The 15185-nt window shown below is 52.5% G+C and overlaps 11 protein-coding genes across 11 annotated transcripts; 3 read left to right on the forward strand and 8 right to left on the reverse strand.

Annotated features, from left to right (window-relative positions):
• SAICODRAFT_28532 (uncharacterized protein) lies at positions 1 to 1737 on the forward strand. Its single transcript, XM_019167163.1, has 4 exons — positions 1 to 844; positions 979 to 1098; positions 1142 to 1349; positions 1468 to 1737. Exons 1-3 carry the CDS (start codon positions 449 to 451, stop codon positions 1343 to 1345), a joined length of 720 nt encoding a protein of 239 aa, XP_019027435.1. The 5' UTR covers positions 1 to 448; the 3' UTR covers positions 1346 to 1349; positions 1468 to 1737.
• Positions 1738 to 1772: 35 nt separating this feature from the next.
• On the reverse strand, positions 1773 to 2023 carry SAICODRAFT_28534 (uncharacterized protein; the record flags this gene model as incomplete). Its single annotated transcript, XM_019167164.1, has 1 exon — positions 1773 to 2023. A coding segment is annotated over one exon (207 nt), but the record flags the coding sequence as incomplete, so codon positions are not given.
• Positions 2024 to 2093: 70 nt separating this feature from the next.
• SAICODRAFT_225061 (uncharacterized protein) lies at positions 2094 to 2372 on the reverse strand (the record flags this gene model as incomplete). Its single annotated transcript, XM_019166591.1, has 1 exon — positions 2094 to 2372. A coding segment is annotated over one exon (225 nt), but the record flags the coding sequence as incomplete, so codon positions are not given.
• Positions 2373 to 2897: 525 nt separating this feature from the next.
• On the reverse strand, positions 2898 to 3258 carry SAICODRAFT_28535 (uncharacterized protein). The gene has a single exon (XM_019167165.1). It carries the CDS (start codon positions 3211 to 3213, stop codon positions 3010 to 3012), a length of 204 nt encoding a protein of 67 aa, XP_019027438.1. The 5' UTR covers positions 3214 to 3258; the 3' UTR covers positions 2898 to 3009.
• On the reverse strand, positions 3230 to 5410 carry SAICODRAFT_22705 (tryptophan synthase-like protein; the record flags this gene model as incomplete). Its single annotated transcript, XM_019166631.1, has 1 exon — positions 3230 to 5410. One exon carries the CDS (start codon positions 5408 to 5410, stop codon positions 3230 to 3232), a length of 2181 nt encoding a protein of 726 aa, XP_019027439.1.
• Positions 5411 to 5608: 198 nt separating this feature from the next.
• On the reverse strand, positions 5609 to 6552 carry SAICODRAFT_87040 (ras-domain-containing protein). The gene is made up of 3 exons (XM_019171466.1): positions 6436 to 6552; positions 6304 to 6372; positions 5609 to 6215 (listed from the first exon to the last, which is right to left on the reverse strand). Exons 1-3 carry the CDS (start codon positions 6506 to 6508, stop codon positions 5686 to 5688), a joined length of 672 nt encoding a protein of 223 aa, XP_019027440.1. The 5' UTR covers positions 6509 to 6552; the 3' UTR covers positions 5609 to 5685.
• Positions 6553 to 6829: 277 nt separating this feature from the next.
• Positions 6830 to 8172, reverse strand: SAICODRAFT_16338 (glutathione S-transferase). Its single transcript, XM_019165643.1, has 3 exons — positions 7855 to 8172; positions 7405 to 7793; positions 6830 to 7349 (listed from the first exon to the last, which is right to left on the reverse strand). Exons 1-3 carry the CDS (start codon positions 7962 to 7964, stop codon positions 6973 to 6975), a joined length of 876 nt encoding a protein of 291 aa, XP_019027441.1. The 5' UTR covers positions 7965 to 8172; the 3' UTR covers positions 6830 to 6972.
• Positions 8081 to 11087, reverse strand: SAICODRAFT_106826 (uncharacterized protein). Its single transcript, XM_019165293.1, has 2 exons — positions 10862 to 11087; positions 8081 to 10804 (listed from the first exon to the last, which is right to left on the reverse strand). The coding sequence occupies exon 2, from the start codon at positions 10795 to 10797 to the stop codon at positions 8197 to 8199; it is 2601 nt and encodes an 866-aa protein (XP_019027442.1). The 5' UTR covers positions 10798 to 10804; positions 10862 to 11087; the 3' UTR covers positions 8081 to 8196.
• Positions 11088 to 11321: 234 nt separating this feature from the next.
• On the reverse strand, positions 11322 to 12854 carry SAICODRAFT_32751 (DnaJ and TPR domain protein; the record flags this gene model as incomplete). Its single annotated transcript, XM_019168226.1, has 1 exon — positions 11322 to 12854. One exon carries the CDS (start codon positions 12852 to 12854, stop codon positions 11322 to 11324), a length of 1533 nt encoding a protein of 510 aa, XP_019027443.1.
• A 383-nt stretch (positions 12855 to 13237) lies between these two features.
• Positions 13238 to 14106, forward strand: SAICODRAFT_106802 (uncharacterized protein). The gene is made up of 3 exons (XM_019165291.1): positions 13238 to 13348; positions 13407 to 13667; positions 13716 to 14106. Exons 2-3 carry the CDS (start codon positions 13483 to 13485, stop codon positions 14056 to 14058), a joined length of 528 nt encoding a protein of 175 aa, XP_019027444.1. The 5' UTR covers positions 13238 to 13348; positions 13407 to 13482; the 3' UTR covers positions 14059 to 14106.
• Positions 14107 to 14169: 63 nt separating this feature from the next.
• Positions 14170 to 15036, forward strand: SAICODRAFT_87052 (uncharacterized protein; the record flags this gene model as incomplete). Its single annotated transcript, XM_019171467.1, has 4 exons — positions 14170 to 14338; positions 14407 to 14517; positions 14571 to 14633; positions 14688 to 15036. The coding sequence occupies exons 1-4, from the start codon at positions 14232 to 14234 to the stop codon at positions 15034 to 15036; spliced, it is 630 nt and encodes a 209-aa protein (XP_019027445.1). The 5' UTR covers positions 14170 to 14231.
• Between the last annotated feature and the right edge of the window lie 149 nt (positions 15037 to 15185).

The following is a 15185-nucleotide window of genomic DNA, read 5'->3' on the forward strand; positions in this document are numbered from 1 at the left end:
ACACCACACCACCGACAGACTGTAAAACAAATCACGTCGTATCTTGCCCAAATTGAGTCGAAAACGACTGCTGATGGATGCTGTCGAACCATCGCAACGTAGGGCTTCTTCCCATGCTGCGAGTCTACGCGTTCGACACATCGTCGAAACTGAAGTCCCATCGACAGCGCCACCTAGACTGCAGGACCAAAGAAAACCTTCAACAACCTGCGACGAATCAGAACCGCTTCCCATTCCATCAGATGACATAGAGGCGTTCCAGTTGCAACCATTCGTCATCAAATTTGCCACCATTAGCACTGGGGGTAAGCCCTCGACGGAAGGGCAGGTCACCATTCTACCATCATGGGATTATGACTACGGCCCCGCCATGCTCATGAAAAAGGCCGCCAAAGATCTTTGTGACGACCCAAGCTGCCCTGACAACATATCACCTGTGGATTTCTCCATGACCATGGGTTACCGGCTGATTCAAGGTAGGGAAAAGTATGCGGTGGCGAGACTGCGCAGCGCGGCCGACTTAGAGGACTTGAAGGATCAGGTGAACGATCTACAGGAGCGCTACAGTAGTAAGAACAAGAACTGGAGTGTTTCCATCAGTCTTCAAGCGAAGTATGTCCCTCCCGACTCGAGTGGATCTTCAGATGGTGAACTTGATAATCCCGCCCGCACCCTTGGAGGACGAAAGAGGCCCAAAAAGCACAGAAACAACCCCTCCAAGCGTCTGCTGAACGAAGTGAAGCAACATTCTGAGAACTATGCCTTCAAGTTTGCTATTTTGTTTAATGTCACCAAGCTTCAGGACAAATGGGTATGTGAAGAACACGAAGGGTACTGCTGGAAGGTCCCGGGCTCAGGGAAGCACATGCAGCTTGCATAACATCATCTGAGCCGCTGGGGGCAGTTCATGGCCCTTCCCGACACCGCTGTTGATGAGTTAACCCCACCGCATACACCGACCTTCGGCAAATTTCACAGAGTCATCGTGCACGCGCCGCAGCAAGCTCCGAGACTTACAGTACACCAACTCCTACGTCGAGAACTATGCCTGCGATCTCCTCAACTCCCGATGTGCCTGCTACTACTCTGATTCCCACGGTCTTCATTGCGCCAGGACCACCCTCGAGCATTACGGATGGAGGACGCCGAGTATGTAGCAGGCTTTATGAGTTTTGTGGCGAAAAACAACCCTAGTTACACCGGGTTCAATGCTGCGCAGACCGAGCAAGCTTTTCGCGAAAATGGATTGGCACTCGAGGATTTAAAGAGGGTGCCTGCCGGTCAGACCATCCCAGGTAGCCGACCAGGACATATGCTTGCTGCGCAGCGCTGCTTGCCCCTTTGAAAGGCAAAGAAGAAGACCAAGCGCCGACTCGAGGCCCAACTGCAGTCTATGGATTCAGACGTATGTCCTCCCAGCACTCCCAGCACCCCTCCGGAGAGTATCATGCTGACAAGCTTGCTTAGTAATTATGTTCCAAGCTTTTCCGCAGAGCTGTGCAACTTTGCTCGAGTCACCCATTGGCGTGAGAGCATTCTTGCGTACATACAAGCTTAGTCAGCATAGTTCGTGAAGAGGATGAATGTTGAGCAGGAGAGAGGGGTGTCAGGATCTTTCTTTTTTTATGCTTTTTCGAACGGTACCACTCCCATTGTATATAGTCTATGTTTGGTCAAATTGTAGGCCTCTTACTCTCCGCCGGGATGTCCCAGAGTTCAGGGACCGAGGATCAAGGGAAGCTTATGATGAGTCTAAGTATGATGTATATTATGCTACAGCTACCAAGTTATGCCTTCAAGGGTGATGTCTACAGCGCTTTGTGCCCCGGCATTGCGAGATAACTGCAATTCTTCCTTCGACAACCCATATCCGTACTTTTTCATTAAGCTGACGCATTTGTTGGGAAATGCATTGACAGCAAGGTCAATCCCCTCCGCCAAGAACACATCGCAATGATCCACGGCGTAAGGATGGTCGGGGTTGCACTTCGTTCAAGCCTTGAGCATAGAGAATGTGATTTCTATGGGATTCAGGTCAGGTGAACAGGGCACTAGGTACCCGATTTGATACCCATGACCAACAATCAACTCCTTTACCCTGGATTATGATGTGTAGCACAGTTATCCATGACAACCACACTCCTAGACTACGGGTAAGGGTTGAGGTGCACCAAGAGATCATCCGCTATGAAATCGACGAATTGATCAGCATTGAAACTGCCCTGGTAGCATGAATGACCCAGCATACCATTCATCGAGAACGCGGGAAGCAAAGACCAGCGCAAACCACGGGCTAACCGTCGGTCTTCGCAAGCTGGAATACCCTTGGGAGAATACTCAAACTTTCGAAAGGTGCAACGATTGTCGATACTCTATTCGTCCAAGAAAACAAGCATATCCATCGAATAGTTCGCGAACTGTAAGGCGTGGTTTGCTCGTAGCGTAGCATTTCTCTGAGCAGCCCGTACTTTAAGCTGTTTCCGGGATCACTTGATTTGCTTCAGGTACCGCTGAATGTCGCATGGATTGATGTCGGTACAGAGCGTTTCGTTGATGAAATCAGCTGCTTCATCGTGGTATAGACTCGGGCTGTTCATGAATAGTAACTGGATATGCTGAGAGAGGTGTAAGTGTATGCTGTTTTTGCGACGGAGGGTAAGCCTACCTGCCCAACATGGACATTGTGGAAGCTCGATTTTGATGGGTAGGTAAGAGGTGTCGATTCCTAATGCTACGTGCGGCCTAGATATACCCCTGCTTTACACCTGAACTAAGCGGCTGCCTGCAACCGCACAAATTCGGCTAACACATTGATCTTTCGAGGTCTTCCTAAGCCCTCATGAATGGGCGATTCGTGGGTACCCTCGTCGTCATAGCGTCGAAGAATGTGGTAAATGGTGCTTCAGTGCTTACCGGTCCATTCTGCTACCTCCTTAGTAGTTTGTCTGCGGAGGCTGTTCTGCACGACGAGCACTCGAACCTCATCATGAACACGCTTACCGACCATTATCAGGTCCTGACATGTCCTGTTTGAGGAGTAATTGTATTTTTGCTAGGTTCACGTTTGCTGCTTGGTGGTGCGGTATGGGGCGCGACACGTGATTCGCATGACTTTTGCGTTTGGCTGTACACACCCATACATGAAGGTGGACCGTACAGCTGGTCTGCGATCGGAGGTAGACAGGCTTTCCTAGTATACAATCCCAAAATCATTGTCCTCTAATCAAATTTAAAACCTCAAATCCCATCCAATCTGAGGACCTAACCTCGGCAACTCCTCCGCAACACTCTGCACATCCTTATCACCACGTCCCGACAAACAAATAACAATATCCTCATCAGGCTTCATCGTCTTCGCCAACTGAATCGCTCCGTACACAGCGTGTGAGGATTCAAGAGCAGGGATAATCCCCTCAGTCTGGGAGAGAATCCTGAAACCCTCGAAGGCGTTGGCGTCGGTGGCGGCGATGAACTCGGCACGGTTAGTGTCCTTCCAGTTTGCGAGTTCGGGGCCGACACCGGGGTAGTCGAGACCAGCGGAGACGGAGTGCGTGTCCATGATCTGACCTTGGTCGTCCTGCAGAATGTATGTACGGACACCGTGGAGGACACCCTTCTTACCACCGGTCAAAGTGGCAGAGTGACGGAGCGTCTCAACACCATCACCACCGGCCTCAACACCAAGGAGCTTGACGGAGGTGTCGTTGGCGAAGGGATAGAACATACCGACGGAGTTGGAGCCACCACCAACACAGGCGACGACGGCATCAGGGAGCTTGCCGCGGAGCTTTTGCATCTGCTCCTTGGTCTCCTCACCGATGACAGACTGGAAGGTACGGACGATGGTAGGGAAGGGATGAGGACCGATGGCGGATCCGAGAATGTAGTGGGTGGTAGAGAGATTGGTGACCCAAGCACGCATAGCCTCGTTAACGGCATCACGGAGAGTCTGGGTACCAGACTCGACAGCCACGACCTTGGCACCCAACAACTTCATCCTGAAGACGTTCAACGCCTGTCTTCGGACATCCTCAGCACCCATGTAGACGGTACACTTCAAGCCGAACTTGGCACAAACGGTAGCAGTAGCAACACCGTGCTGACCAGCACCAGTCTCAGCAATAACCTCCTTCTTTCCGATACGCTTGGCCAAGAGAACCTGACCGAGAGCGTTGTTAATCTTGTGGGAACCGGTGTGGTTCAAGTCCTCACGCTTCAACCAGATCTTGGCACCACCGACGTACTCCGTCAGGCGATCAGCGAACTGGAGGTGACCGGGACGACCCATGTAGGGGTAGTACGAGCGGAACTCCTCCCAGAAAGCAGGGTCGTTGTTGGCCTTGATAAATTCCTGCTCGAGCTCGGCAAGACAGTCAACCAAGGCCTCGGGAACGTATTGACCACCGAACTCTCCGAAACGGGAGGGAATGAGGGTGTCGTCCTTGATCTCACCGTTCTGTGCTTGCGCAAGGGCATCCATCTGGTCAGCGAGCCCGTTCACACCCTCCGTACCCTCATGAGCCTGGATAACCTCATCAGGGTGTGCCTCCTTCTTGTTCATAGACTTGTCGATAGACTCGACGATACCGACCTCCCTAGTCAACTTGTCTGACATACGTCCACCGGTGATCTCATTACAATACTTCCTCACAACCTCACCCCTCTGACCCTCCGGCGCCTCCTCGATGACCTGAATAATCTTGGATCCAATAACGACACCATCAGCGACCGCTCCGACGGACAAGAAGTGCTCGCGGGTGGAAACACCGAAACCGACAGCCAAGGGGGTGTCCTTGGAGTATTGACGGATGCGCTCTAACAACTCAGGGAGAGCAGCGTTGACGGTACCAGAAGCACCAGTAGTACCCATCTTGGAGACGACATAGATGAAAGAATCGGCGATAGGCGCCAGGATCTTGATACGGTTCTCGGAAGTTGAAGGGGCAATCAGAGGAACGTAAGACAATCCGTCCTTTGTACAGAAACCACGGAACTTGATGGCCTCCTCTGGTGGCAGATCAACCACGATGAATCCGTTTGCGCCAGCCTCCTTAGCATCCCTGACAATTCTCTCCTCTCCGTACATCAACAGAGGGTTGTAGTAACCCATAAGAATGACCGGAACATGCACACCCTCCTTACGCGCCTGGCGAACAATGTCAAGAGTCTTGGGCAAGTTCATGCCTTGCTTGAGCGCAATCGCATTGGCCTTCTGAATGACAACACCATCGGCCAAGGGATCTGTGAATGGAATACCGAGCTCAATGACATCCGCACCACCAGCCTGGAGACCCTTCATGATCTCGACGGTCTCGTTTGGCGAGGGGTGGCCGGCGGTAGTGAAAGTAACGAAAGCGGGCCTGCCCTCCTTCTTCGCATGGTCAAACCGAGCTCTCAGATGTGCGGACATTGTTGATCCTTGTTGGTTATTTGAGTGGATCAATGGGGGATTATTATTCGAGGCCGGTTTCGTTTCGTTTTAGACTTTCGAGTCAGCGCACGCAGGTGGAACTCGCCGCCCCGCCACTACCGACTGATTCGTTAATCTTTAGTTGCAAGTTAAATGCACCCAAGTGTGCTCGATATATAAATGAGAGAAATAGCAAGTATGCGCCGTTACCAGATTTGCCAAATAATAATCCCAGATCCCGTCCTTCCTTCGTCCACGCTCGTCTCTTTGTTACTTCAGCAAATCACACAACACCCAGCCTCGGCCTTCTCCTCTTCCCTCGCAGCCGCTCCATGCCCAACAACCGGACTCCTAATCGGACTATTCACCTTTGGCGAAGCCCGTACCCCACCTCCCTCCCTTGCCTCAACAACCCTCTTCACCAACAGTGCAAACGTCTCCTCAACATTGACCCTCAACTTCGCCGAACTCTCCATAAACCCCGCACCCCTACTCCTCGCCCACCCCAACCCCTCCTCACTCGTAACCCGCCTATCACTTGCCAAATCACACTTATTCCCCACGACGATCTTGACCGGTTTCTTGCTGCCTTCGACGTCGAATGCAGAGACGATGAGGGAGTCGAAGTAGTCTAGTGCTTCGAGGGATTCGTGGGATGTGATGTCGTAGACTAGGATGAATGCGTCGGCGGTATTGAGGTGTTGGGAGGCCCAAAGTCCACGGTATTCTTCTTGGCCGGCGGTATCGGAGATGTCGAGGGTGTAGTTACGGCCGTCAATTGTGCGTGTGGTGGAGTACGAGTCCTCTGTGTTACGTTAGCGAGACCGACTTTTGAAATGTCCCGAGCCGTGTCTCGGGTGTATGCGTGTCAAAACGCGTCAAAAGGGACGTACCGATTGTAGGGTCGTACTCATCCACGAAACGACTTCGAATTAGACTCATTGTCAACGCGCTTTTTCCCACTATGCGGCCGCGGTGTTAGCTTTCGTTGTCTTCCTCCCTTTTTGAGGCGTTGGAAGTCCCACCTCCTCCGTCGCCGAGCATGACGATTTTTACGGACTCTGCTGTTGGAAGTTGGGGTTGAGAGAGGGTAGCCATTGTGTTTGCTATAGTATGGATGGCGTGCTGGGTGTTGGTGGTCGAGGAGAAGGTTGTCGTTGGCGGTGCACGCGTGTGGAATTCTGGGGTTGGCTGCGTGGAAATGCGGGGCGAGCAGTGAACCCATGAGAAGAGTCCATTGGGGGAATAGAAGCAATTGCAATTCTACGGGTTGGACGATAGCGAGAGACCAGCTCTTCCCCGGTGCTATGGAGCCACAATGATACATGCGTATAATGATTCCAAACAGCTATAGCTATCCAAGCAAGTAGCGATCGACCAATAAACTTACCAAGACCATATAAAGCGCCAATAATGCCTCCCAAATCAGTCTCACGGGTATCCATGGATTACACAGTATGCTGCCATGCTTCATGTCCTTCCTCCTCTTTTCCTCGATGGGTATCCCTTTCATGTTTTTTCCCAAGGACCACATGTTCCTCCGCACTTTGAGATTATGCCCTTTAAATTGGCCGCAATGCCTCACTGACCTTGGGTCTGGCTAGCATATTCTCGACCCACCTCCTGACTTCGGGGAATTCGGCCTCCAAATCGATCCCAATCCGTCCACACGCTCTCGCCCATGTCAAGAAACTCAAGTCCGCGGCCGTCATGGTCCTTCCGACCAACCACACCGGCTCGTCAGGGCTTGGTAGTTCGGGGTCTACCAAGGACAACGGTGAGTCATCCGAGGCATGGAGAGAAAGATCCAGGAGCTCTTCGCGACGTTCGGCCAGGCGCATCTCAAGGACAGAGTACACACGCCGTGACTCGTCGACGTAGCGCTTTATGGCGGACGGAATCCGCTCTGGGTGGAAGAACGAGAACCAGAAGGCTTGTCCTATTCATCAAATCAGTCAACATACACCAACACAAGTCCTCGATAGGAGACGCACCCTGCATAACACCAAACCCAGAAACCTCAAACATGATCCACGACGTGATTTGCGATTGAACCTTGGGGTCATCACTCCACAATCTCTTCTCGCGGTCGTACATATTCACCAAATACAAGATAATCGCACCACTCTCCCATACCGCAAAATCATCATTTGCATGATCGATGATAGCAGGAATCCTTCCATTGGGACAAATCTGCAGGAATTCTTCATTCCGTTGTTCGCCTTTGGCGTAGTCAATCCAGACTGTGCGGTAGATGATGCCGAGTTCCGAGAGGACTGTAGCAACTTTCCAGCCGTTTGGACCGCCACGGTGGGAGTAGAGGGTGACTTGGTATTGACGTGATGGAGGTGAGGATGCTTCTGACGTTGACAGGTACGTATTTCTGTCGATCGCATACATCGTCAGTACAACAACAATAAAGGGAAGAAAAAGCGAGAACGCACGATTTCTTGGGAGCAGCGGTAGAAGGGGTAACAGGCGCAGCAGAAGACGACTGAGCGATCCTCAACCTCTCAAAGTCCTTCAAGGGCGGGCTCTCCTTCATGCTCGGCATGGCTATGTTCCACCTGGATGTATGCTGTCGATGAGCTCCAGTCTGTGTACCGCGTGATTTACCCTTGGAGCTGCGCGCGCTGCAGTAGGCCACTCACGGGAGGGATACCGCCAGATGCCCCAAAATTGATCGGTGTACATTAAATACTTTCCCATTTAAAATAAACGCCAATGATCCCACAACGCCTTTATCGTAAAAGAGAGACAGACAGACTGAGAGGAACTGCCAGAGTTCACTGCGCCGTTTCAGCTTTGAATAACATCATCGTCATTGGTGTGTCCACTTCTTCGTGCGGCGTTGATACAGCAGCTCCAGCGGGTGGTGAGACTGCCGGGCCGGACAGCGAGGGTACAGGCGGCGGATTCATCGCTCCAGCACCCATCACCACAGACATGGGTGTAGCACTCCGTTGCCCATCATCCTTATTCGAAACCTTACTTCCCGTCTTCCCGACCAACTTGGCATACTTCAATCCACACCGGTTACACAAACTCCTCTTCCCATCCGGTCCTCGTCTCCACTCTGGCGTATCCCTTCTCTGACAATTCGCACATACTTTGTTGACGTCCCACGCCTTGTTCTTTCTTCGCTTGCGTTTTCGCGCTTTGAGAGTTTCTTCAAGCTCTTCCTTCAGACGGCGATTGGTAACACGGAGTTGGTGAAGTTCGTACTGCCAATTAGACGTACGTGTCGTTGCCAACTCGGCGAAGACGTTCTCATCACCGCCAGGACGGTGAAGGCCAAAGTAACTAGGCGGACGCATAGGCGTACTTCCGATCGTCATGGGCGTCTCCGCCATCGGCGTATGCAACGGGCTGCTGACCGGGTTGATGACACCCACAATACCACCCCCTCCAACACCAAGCGGACTAGGCGTCATCCCCAACGGACTCGTCTTATCCTCCGAATGCGCAGGACTCTTGTTATCAAACTTTCTCGTCTGTGCAATGACGTACTCCGGCGTCCCATTCCCATCCCCTTCACTTACGCTATCGTTTCCCGGCAAAAACGTCGTTCGAACATCCACATAGTGTCCTTTCCTGTGTTGCATCGTATGCTGAATCGTCGCACTTTTCCGATCCCTAACTTCCTCCAACGCTCTTCGTATTGCCGGTGCCGAAGATTCCGGAACATGTCGATAGAAAGTCGTACCAACCATTTCCTCCCCCTTCAAATCCAGCGTCTCCACAACGGTCTTCGTAACAAACAAATACAACCCCGCAAAACTCAGCTTACTCCAGAATCCATCAGCGTGTCCCGCGTATCTCCAGCTAACCTGGTACACCCTCCTCTCCCGTCCCGCCATGACGAGGTACTTCCGCCCCTTTTCTCGCTCGATAAGAACTTTTCCGTGACATTCGAACCAAATGTAGTTACCGTCCCCTTGTCTAACTCTGTAGATCACGTCAATGGCATTCGCCGCACTTTCCCTCAACTCCCTCATCACGGGTGCTAGATCAGAAGGGTGAACGAAATCCGACATACTCTTCCCTACCATATCCTCCGGTTCATATTTCAGTACTGACCTGCACGACGGCGAGGCATACAAGAAGACACCCTTGGGTGAGAGAACGTGTACGACGTCGTCTGAGTTCTCGAGAAGGAGCTTATCCCAAAACCGTCGAACATCCTCAGGATCCTCACCATCGTTCATGTTCTCCACCAGCGGCGTCCCACTCCCAAAGTACCCCATCGGACTCGCGACAACCGGTTGCGGCACCGGAATCGGCACAGGCACAATCTGCTGCGACTGCGCCGGCGTCATGTTTGACGACACCCCCGACCCCATCCCTAACCTCTGCTGCTGCATCTGCATCCCTCCCGATCTCGACCCCGAACTTGAAATCTCCTCCAAACTCGTTTGAAATCCCACAAAATACGCAACCGCATCCGAATCCCACGTAATCGGAATAATCGTAACCATATTCAGAAACGGCTGTCCCCCCTTCCGATAATTCACCAACGTAACCTGACATTCCTTCCCCGCCAACATATTTTCTTTCATATAGCGGATGGCTTCGTTATCGGTGTATTCGCGGCGAGTGCCGGATTTTACGCGTCCGGTGGGGGATTGGAGGAATCGACAGTTTCGGCCGATGATTTCGCGGAGGGAGTAGCCTGTTAGGGTTTCGAAGGAGGGGGAGGCGTAGACGACGGGGAAGTCGTGAGTGCGGGCGTCGACGACGTTGAAGGCGCAGTTAAAGTCGACGGGGCCGAGGTCGATGTGGGGGTTTGGTCGACTTGCCACGCGGGCAAGGATGTTGATCATGTCGAACCCGGAGGCGGAATACGCACTCTGGTACGTCGGTCCAAACGTTGACGATGGTCGATGTGAAGAAGGTATCGAAGAGGTCCGTCTCGACCCAGTCCCCGAACTCGAGGGTGTCATTTGTTGCATTGCCGACGGCCCCGGTCCTGCACTCTGTGGCATAATCGGCGGCATTGGTGACATAAGGGGCATTTGTCTTGGTAAAGGCGTTCCTATTGAGGGCAACATACTCGACAACGAACCCGGTATCGGCGTCAAACTCCCCGGTAGAATGGTGATAGGACTATACGGCAACATATCCGCATACGGACTCGCCGCAGCCATACTCGCTCCCGCCTGGGAAAACTGCGCAGTCATCGGACTCGACGCAGACGAAATTGTCGGCATGTATGGGTTCGCGCTCATGTTGACCGCAGGAGAGTTTGCGACAGTGGCGACCGCAGCGGCATTCATGAACGAGTTTGCCGATGCAATGGATAATTCGTCGGATAATCTTCTTGCGGCATCAAAGTCGAAGGGCGTGACCGGTGTTGCTGAAGCGCTCGTAACAGACTGGTATCCCATCCCATTTCTATCCAATTTCATCAGCATTTTGATCCTCTCCCAAGATTGCAGGAACTCACTGCACACTCCTCAGCGCCATCTCCGCAGCAGCTGCATCTATAACCGCATCCCCACCCACAATCCCCATCCCAAAATTCCCAAACCCAGTCGGCATCTCCGTTAAATGCAAATTCGGTTTTCTCCTCTGCCCGCTTTCACTTCCATTGGCGTCGCTGTTGCCCGGTTGCGGGATATAGTCCGACGCAGAAAGCAAACCAGCAGCAGCCGCAAGCCCACGCTGAGTCTGTTCACGCTCCGACTGAGGGGCTCTGTCCATCATATAGGCCCTCTCGAGCCTCGCAAACAGTAGACCCTGCCGTCGACGGATGCTGGTGGTGGTGAAGTTTACTGTTCCCCCGGGCACGGCACAGGCAGCTCTACGCGCAGATCAGGAGCGAATCGATCGGAGGGTGCATACTGTACCGGGATATAGCACAATCGACATTCACAATTCCCATCTTGCCACAACCATCCTAATTGTACTTCTAAAATTTAAAGTGAAAGTTTGGCATTCCGCCGCCCTGCTGCTGTTGCTGCTGCCTGAAGAAATATTGTTGTTGGCCTCCTGGTCCTTGGCGGAATCCTTGGAAGGCGTTGCCGCCTGGGAATCCGTTGCCACCGCCGCCTTGCTGTCCTTCGGGGTCGTTCGGGTCGTCGCCGTTGTCGTATCTTGCTCGTAATTCTTCATCACCGAGGATCTCCCAGGCCGCGTTGATTTCCTGCATCTTTGCGTCTGAGCCGCCTGCTTTGTCGGGGTGGAACTCCTTTGACTTCTTCCTGTACGCGGACTTGATTTCTCGTTGGGTTGCGTCACGAGATACCCCCAGGATCTTGTAGTAATCCCTCTTCTTGCTTTGCTTCAGCAATCTCTGCGCTCGTTGCAGCTTCTCAAGAACTTGTCTGTTTCCACCGCCAGAAATGTCATTCGCCTTGTTCAGCATCACAATCGCCTCATCAAAGCTTTCTTCGGCCAACAAGGCATCCGCCTTTGCGAATAACGCTACGATCGAGTCCGGTTTCAGCTTCAATGCGGCATCACAATACGGCGCAGCAAGCTTCGGCTTCTTGAGCTCAGTGTATGCTTGACACGCCCCCTCCTCAACCTGCGCCAAATACCGCACAGGACACCTCTCATTCAACATCCCATCCTTCCTCAGCCCCTCCACAGCCTCCCTAACCTCCTTCACTAGTCCTGCTTCCTCCGCGTTCGAACCAGCAAGGATCTTCACAGCCGAATTCCACCCCCGTCCATCCAGGAAATTCCGGACCTTTGCTGCATTCTTTTCCATCTTCTTTAACCCCCTCCACAGCTTCTTACAATCCTTCTGATCAGGGTCGTAATGCAGACACTTCATCCCGAGTTGTGAAATAGCCCTCGCTGGTTCATCGAGCGAGAAGAAGAGGAGGTTAGCCATGAGTACGTGCGACCGCGCATCACTCGGCTCCAAAGCAGTCGCATGCGTAAGATCACTCACACTCTCCTCCACATCACCTTTTTCCAGCCTACACTTTGCTCTCAAAATCCTCAATCCCGGATCCTGACTCGCATACCCGATTGCTATGCCAGCGTTCACGACACACCCCTCCCAATCACCCTTCTCGCTCGCTTTCCGCGCATTCAATGCCGCTGTCTCTGCTTCCCTGATTCTCTGCACTACATCCTTCGCTTTGGCATGCTCTGCATCGCTCGTCGCATCCTCCCACCGCCCCTTCTGTAAGAGCAACTTTGACCGCTGAACCCGTGCAGGCGCATAATCCCCCTTCATCTCCACCACCGCATCGAAATCCGCCAGTGCAGCATTCGCCCTACCCAAGCTCAACTTTGTCGCGCCTCTCTTGAAGATGGTCAAGTAATTTGATGGGTCAGAGGCGATGGCGAGGTCGTACTGCTCCAATGCGTCCGCGAGACGGCCGTGGGAGAGGAAAGAGCCGGCGGAGTCGAGGTAGGACTGGACTGGTTTGTCTGCCAGTGCTAGGGTTGCTAGGAGTGACAGGAGGAGCTGCCGTGGTAGGAGCATGTTGTCTCTTGATCGTTCAAATCGTTGGTGGAGTGTTTTTCGTCTCGAGAACTGCCACGTCTGTATGGCATGCACGACGCTGCACCACCGGCAGGAGCGCGATATAGGTATACCCTTCTTATCGGCCCTCCTTGTCTGGATAAAACAACAAACAGCATTCATTCGGCAGAACGAGATGGACCCATCGACTCCCATTCATCGTCCAATACGCTCGTTTGCGAATCGGCCAGATTTGCAGCCTTCGTCGAGTCCTGGCAGTTCCGTCATCTTCTCGCCGTCCGCAGCAGCAAAGAGTGCCCGCGACGCGTCGGATTGGACGCTCGTAAATGCGTTCTTATCACGAGTATTCAATGGACGAGTTGCTGAGTTTGAGCGAAGTGAGGAGGTGTTGAGATGGTTGTTGGAGGTTGTGAGGTTGTGTGAGGAGAGGGAGGAGGAAGTTCAAAGTTTGAGACAGGAGAAGAGGGAGAGCATGGAGTGGTTGAGTAATGAAGGTAGAGATGTGCTAAGGGAAGTATACAGAGCCTGGCTGAACCTCTCCATAGATGCAAGAATACGAAAAGTGCTGGACGATATTGGGTTTCCACCGAACTGCGTCGACTCGAACGGACGGGCTGCATTGGATGCCATGGCATCACTCATCGCACACGCAAAGCTTCCAACGACCGAGATATCCACCCTCATCGCCGAACTGATGTATCAGCAACAACGTGAACTCGCCTTACACCGCGCACACACAGAAGCCCAATCCCTCGTCTCAGATGTCACCGCAAAAGCAGAATCTCTGCAACGCCAACTCGATCAATTGAACAGGTACCTCCCCTCCTCGATCTCTGCCTATCGAATACTAATAGCATACAGCACCTTGTTATCATCAGCTGAGGATCTGGAAGACAAAATAAGCGAATGGTCATCAGCACTCCCCTCCCTCCGCCCAAAAACAGCCGAATATACATCCCGCTCAAACCACCTTCGCTCACTCCTCGAACGCTCAAACGCCCTACCCCTCCTGTCGCAAGCGAAGACCGAAGAAATAGAAATATTAAAGTTGAAAGACGAAACGGAGTTGTTGGAGGCGAAGGTTAGGGCGTATGGAGGCTTACCGACGGATTTGGGATTGGCGGGGTTGGAGGTGGAGGGAATGAGAAGACGAGTGCGGGACTTGAGGAAAGTGCGGGAGGATTTGTATGCTAGAATGCTATAACCTCTTTCCTTCTACCCTCCAATTGCTCATTGCTCGCTGCCCATGGGGTCCGACGGACGTGCAGAATCGCGCGTTGGCTCAACCTTAAATCTCACTCATACGTCAACCACCCAACAATCAGTCATCATCCAGTCCCATTCGCTTGCAGAGACGTCCAGCCATTCCTTCCGATCATGGCAACGAAAGAACACTGCCTCTACGCCTTCGACGTCCTCTCCGCCCACTTTGAACGTCGGAAGCCTTTGCCCTTTCCCGGGGAGAACATCATGACGGATGGGATGTATGTCAGCAAACTCACCATCTGTCAATCTTCCAAAGGTCTGGGCTAATGGTAGTGTTTGGTGACAGTTTTGTGAGCTACAACACGTTGAAGAATGGGAGTACGAGACTGAGGGGGTGCATTGGGACTTTTGAGAGGATTGCGGTGAGGCAGGGGATTGATGGATATGCCTTGACGTCGTATGTCCGAGGCTTGTTTTCATTCTTTCGAGTTTGCTGACAGCGTCGGACAGGGCTTTGGACGATAACCGCTTCTCGCCTATCACGAAACGGGAGCTACCAACTCTCGAATGCGGGTATTTTTAGTTGCCCATATTTGCCAAAGCAAAAGACTGACAGGCGGAATACAGCGTCTCCATCCTAACAGATTTCGAACCCACATCCAACCCCTTCGATTGGGAACTAGGCACCCACGGAATCCGAATCACATTCTACTACGCCGGGCGTAAACGTACCGCTACATTCCTTCCTGACGTCGCTGTCGAGCAGGAGTGGGATCAAACCGAGACACTCGAACATCTCCTACGTAAGGGTGGATGGGACGGCATTCCCGAGAGTTGGAATGATGAGGCACAATGGGATGGAGAGGGAAGGACTGGGAAAGGGTTGAGGTTGAAGGTTGTGAGGTATAGGGGCACGAAGAGTAAGGCTACGTATGAGGAGTATTTGGAGTGGACTGAGGGGGCGAGGGTTAATTAGATGGAGACGGGGTACGGGTAGAGAGAGGGTGCATGATACATTTTGTATAGATGCATAGGGCAGGTGGAGTACGATGAATAAATTAAGTCATAGCAATGTTAACTTGTTAACTCAGTTATCAATGCTAATCTTCCACGGTCCTCCTCGAG

The sequence above is a fragment of the Saitoella complicata genome (assembly GCF_001661265.1).
Source record: "Saitoella complicata NRRL Y-17804 unplaced genomic scaffold SAICOscaffold_1, whole genome shotgun sequence".
NCBI lineage: Eukaryota > Fungi > Ascomycota > Saitoellomycetes > Saitoellales > Saitoellaceae > Saitoella > Saitoella complicata.

Excerpts from the sequence above, each read along its gene's own strand:
- SAICODRAFT_106826 (XM_019165293.1), bottom strand. The coding sequence starts at position 10,797 with ATGGGATACCAGTCTGTTACGAGCGCTTCAGCAACACCGGTCACGCCC.
- SAICODRAFT_87040 (XM_019171466.1), bottom strand. The coding sequence starts at position 6,508 with ATGGCTACCCTCTCTCAACCCCAACTTCCAACAGCAGAGTCCGTAAAA. Across the intron at positions 6,373-6,435 it reads CATGCTCGGCGACGGAGGAG|TGGGAAAAAGCGCGTTGACA; the intron begins GTGGGACTTCCA and ends GCGGCCGCATAG. Across the intron at positions 6,216-6,303 it reads TGAGTACGACCCTACAATCG|AGGACTCGTACTCCACCACA; the intron begins GTACGTCCCTTT and ends AACGTAACACAG.
- SAICODRAFT_16338 (XM_019165643.1), bottom strand. The coding sequence starts at position 7,964 with ATGCCGAGCATGAAGGAGAGCCCGCCCTTGAAGGACTTTGAGAGGTTG. Across the intron at positions 7,794-7,854 it reads ACCGCTGCTCCCAAGAAATC|AAATACGTACCTGTCAACGT; the intron begins GTGCGTTCTCGC and ends TGCGATCGACAG. Across the intron at positions 7,350-7,404 it reads TGGGTTTGGTGTTATGCAGG|GACAAGCCTTCTGGTTCTCG; the intron begins GTGCGTCTCCTA and ends TTTGATGAATAG.
- SAICODRAFT_28535 (XM_019167165.1), bottom strand. The coding sequence starts at position 3,213 with ATGATTTTGGGATTGTATACTAGGAAAGCCTGTCTACCTCCGATCGCA.
- SAICODRAFT_28532 (XM_019167163.1), top strand. The coding sequence starts at position 449 with ATGACCATGGGTTACCGGCTGATTCAAGGTAGGGAAAAGTATGCGGTG. Across the intron at positions 845-978 it reads ACGAAGGGTACTGCTGGAAG|AGTCATCGTGCACGCGCCGC; the intron begins GTCCCGGGCTCA and ends CAAATTTCACAG. Across the intron at positions 1,099-1,141 it reads CTACTACTCTGATTCCCACG|GACGCCGAGTATGTAGCAGG; the intron begins GTCTTCATTGCG and ends TTACGGATGGAG.
- SAICODRAFT_106802 (XM_019165291.1), top strand. The coding sequence starts at position 13,483 with ATGGCATCACTCATCGCACACGCAAAGCTTCCAACGACCGAGATATCC. Across the intron at positions 13,668-13,715 it reads CAACTCGATCAATTGAACAG|CACCTTGTTATCATCAGCTG; the intron begins GTACCTCCCCTC and ends AATAGCATACAG.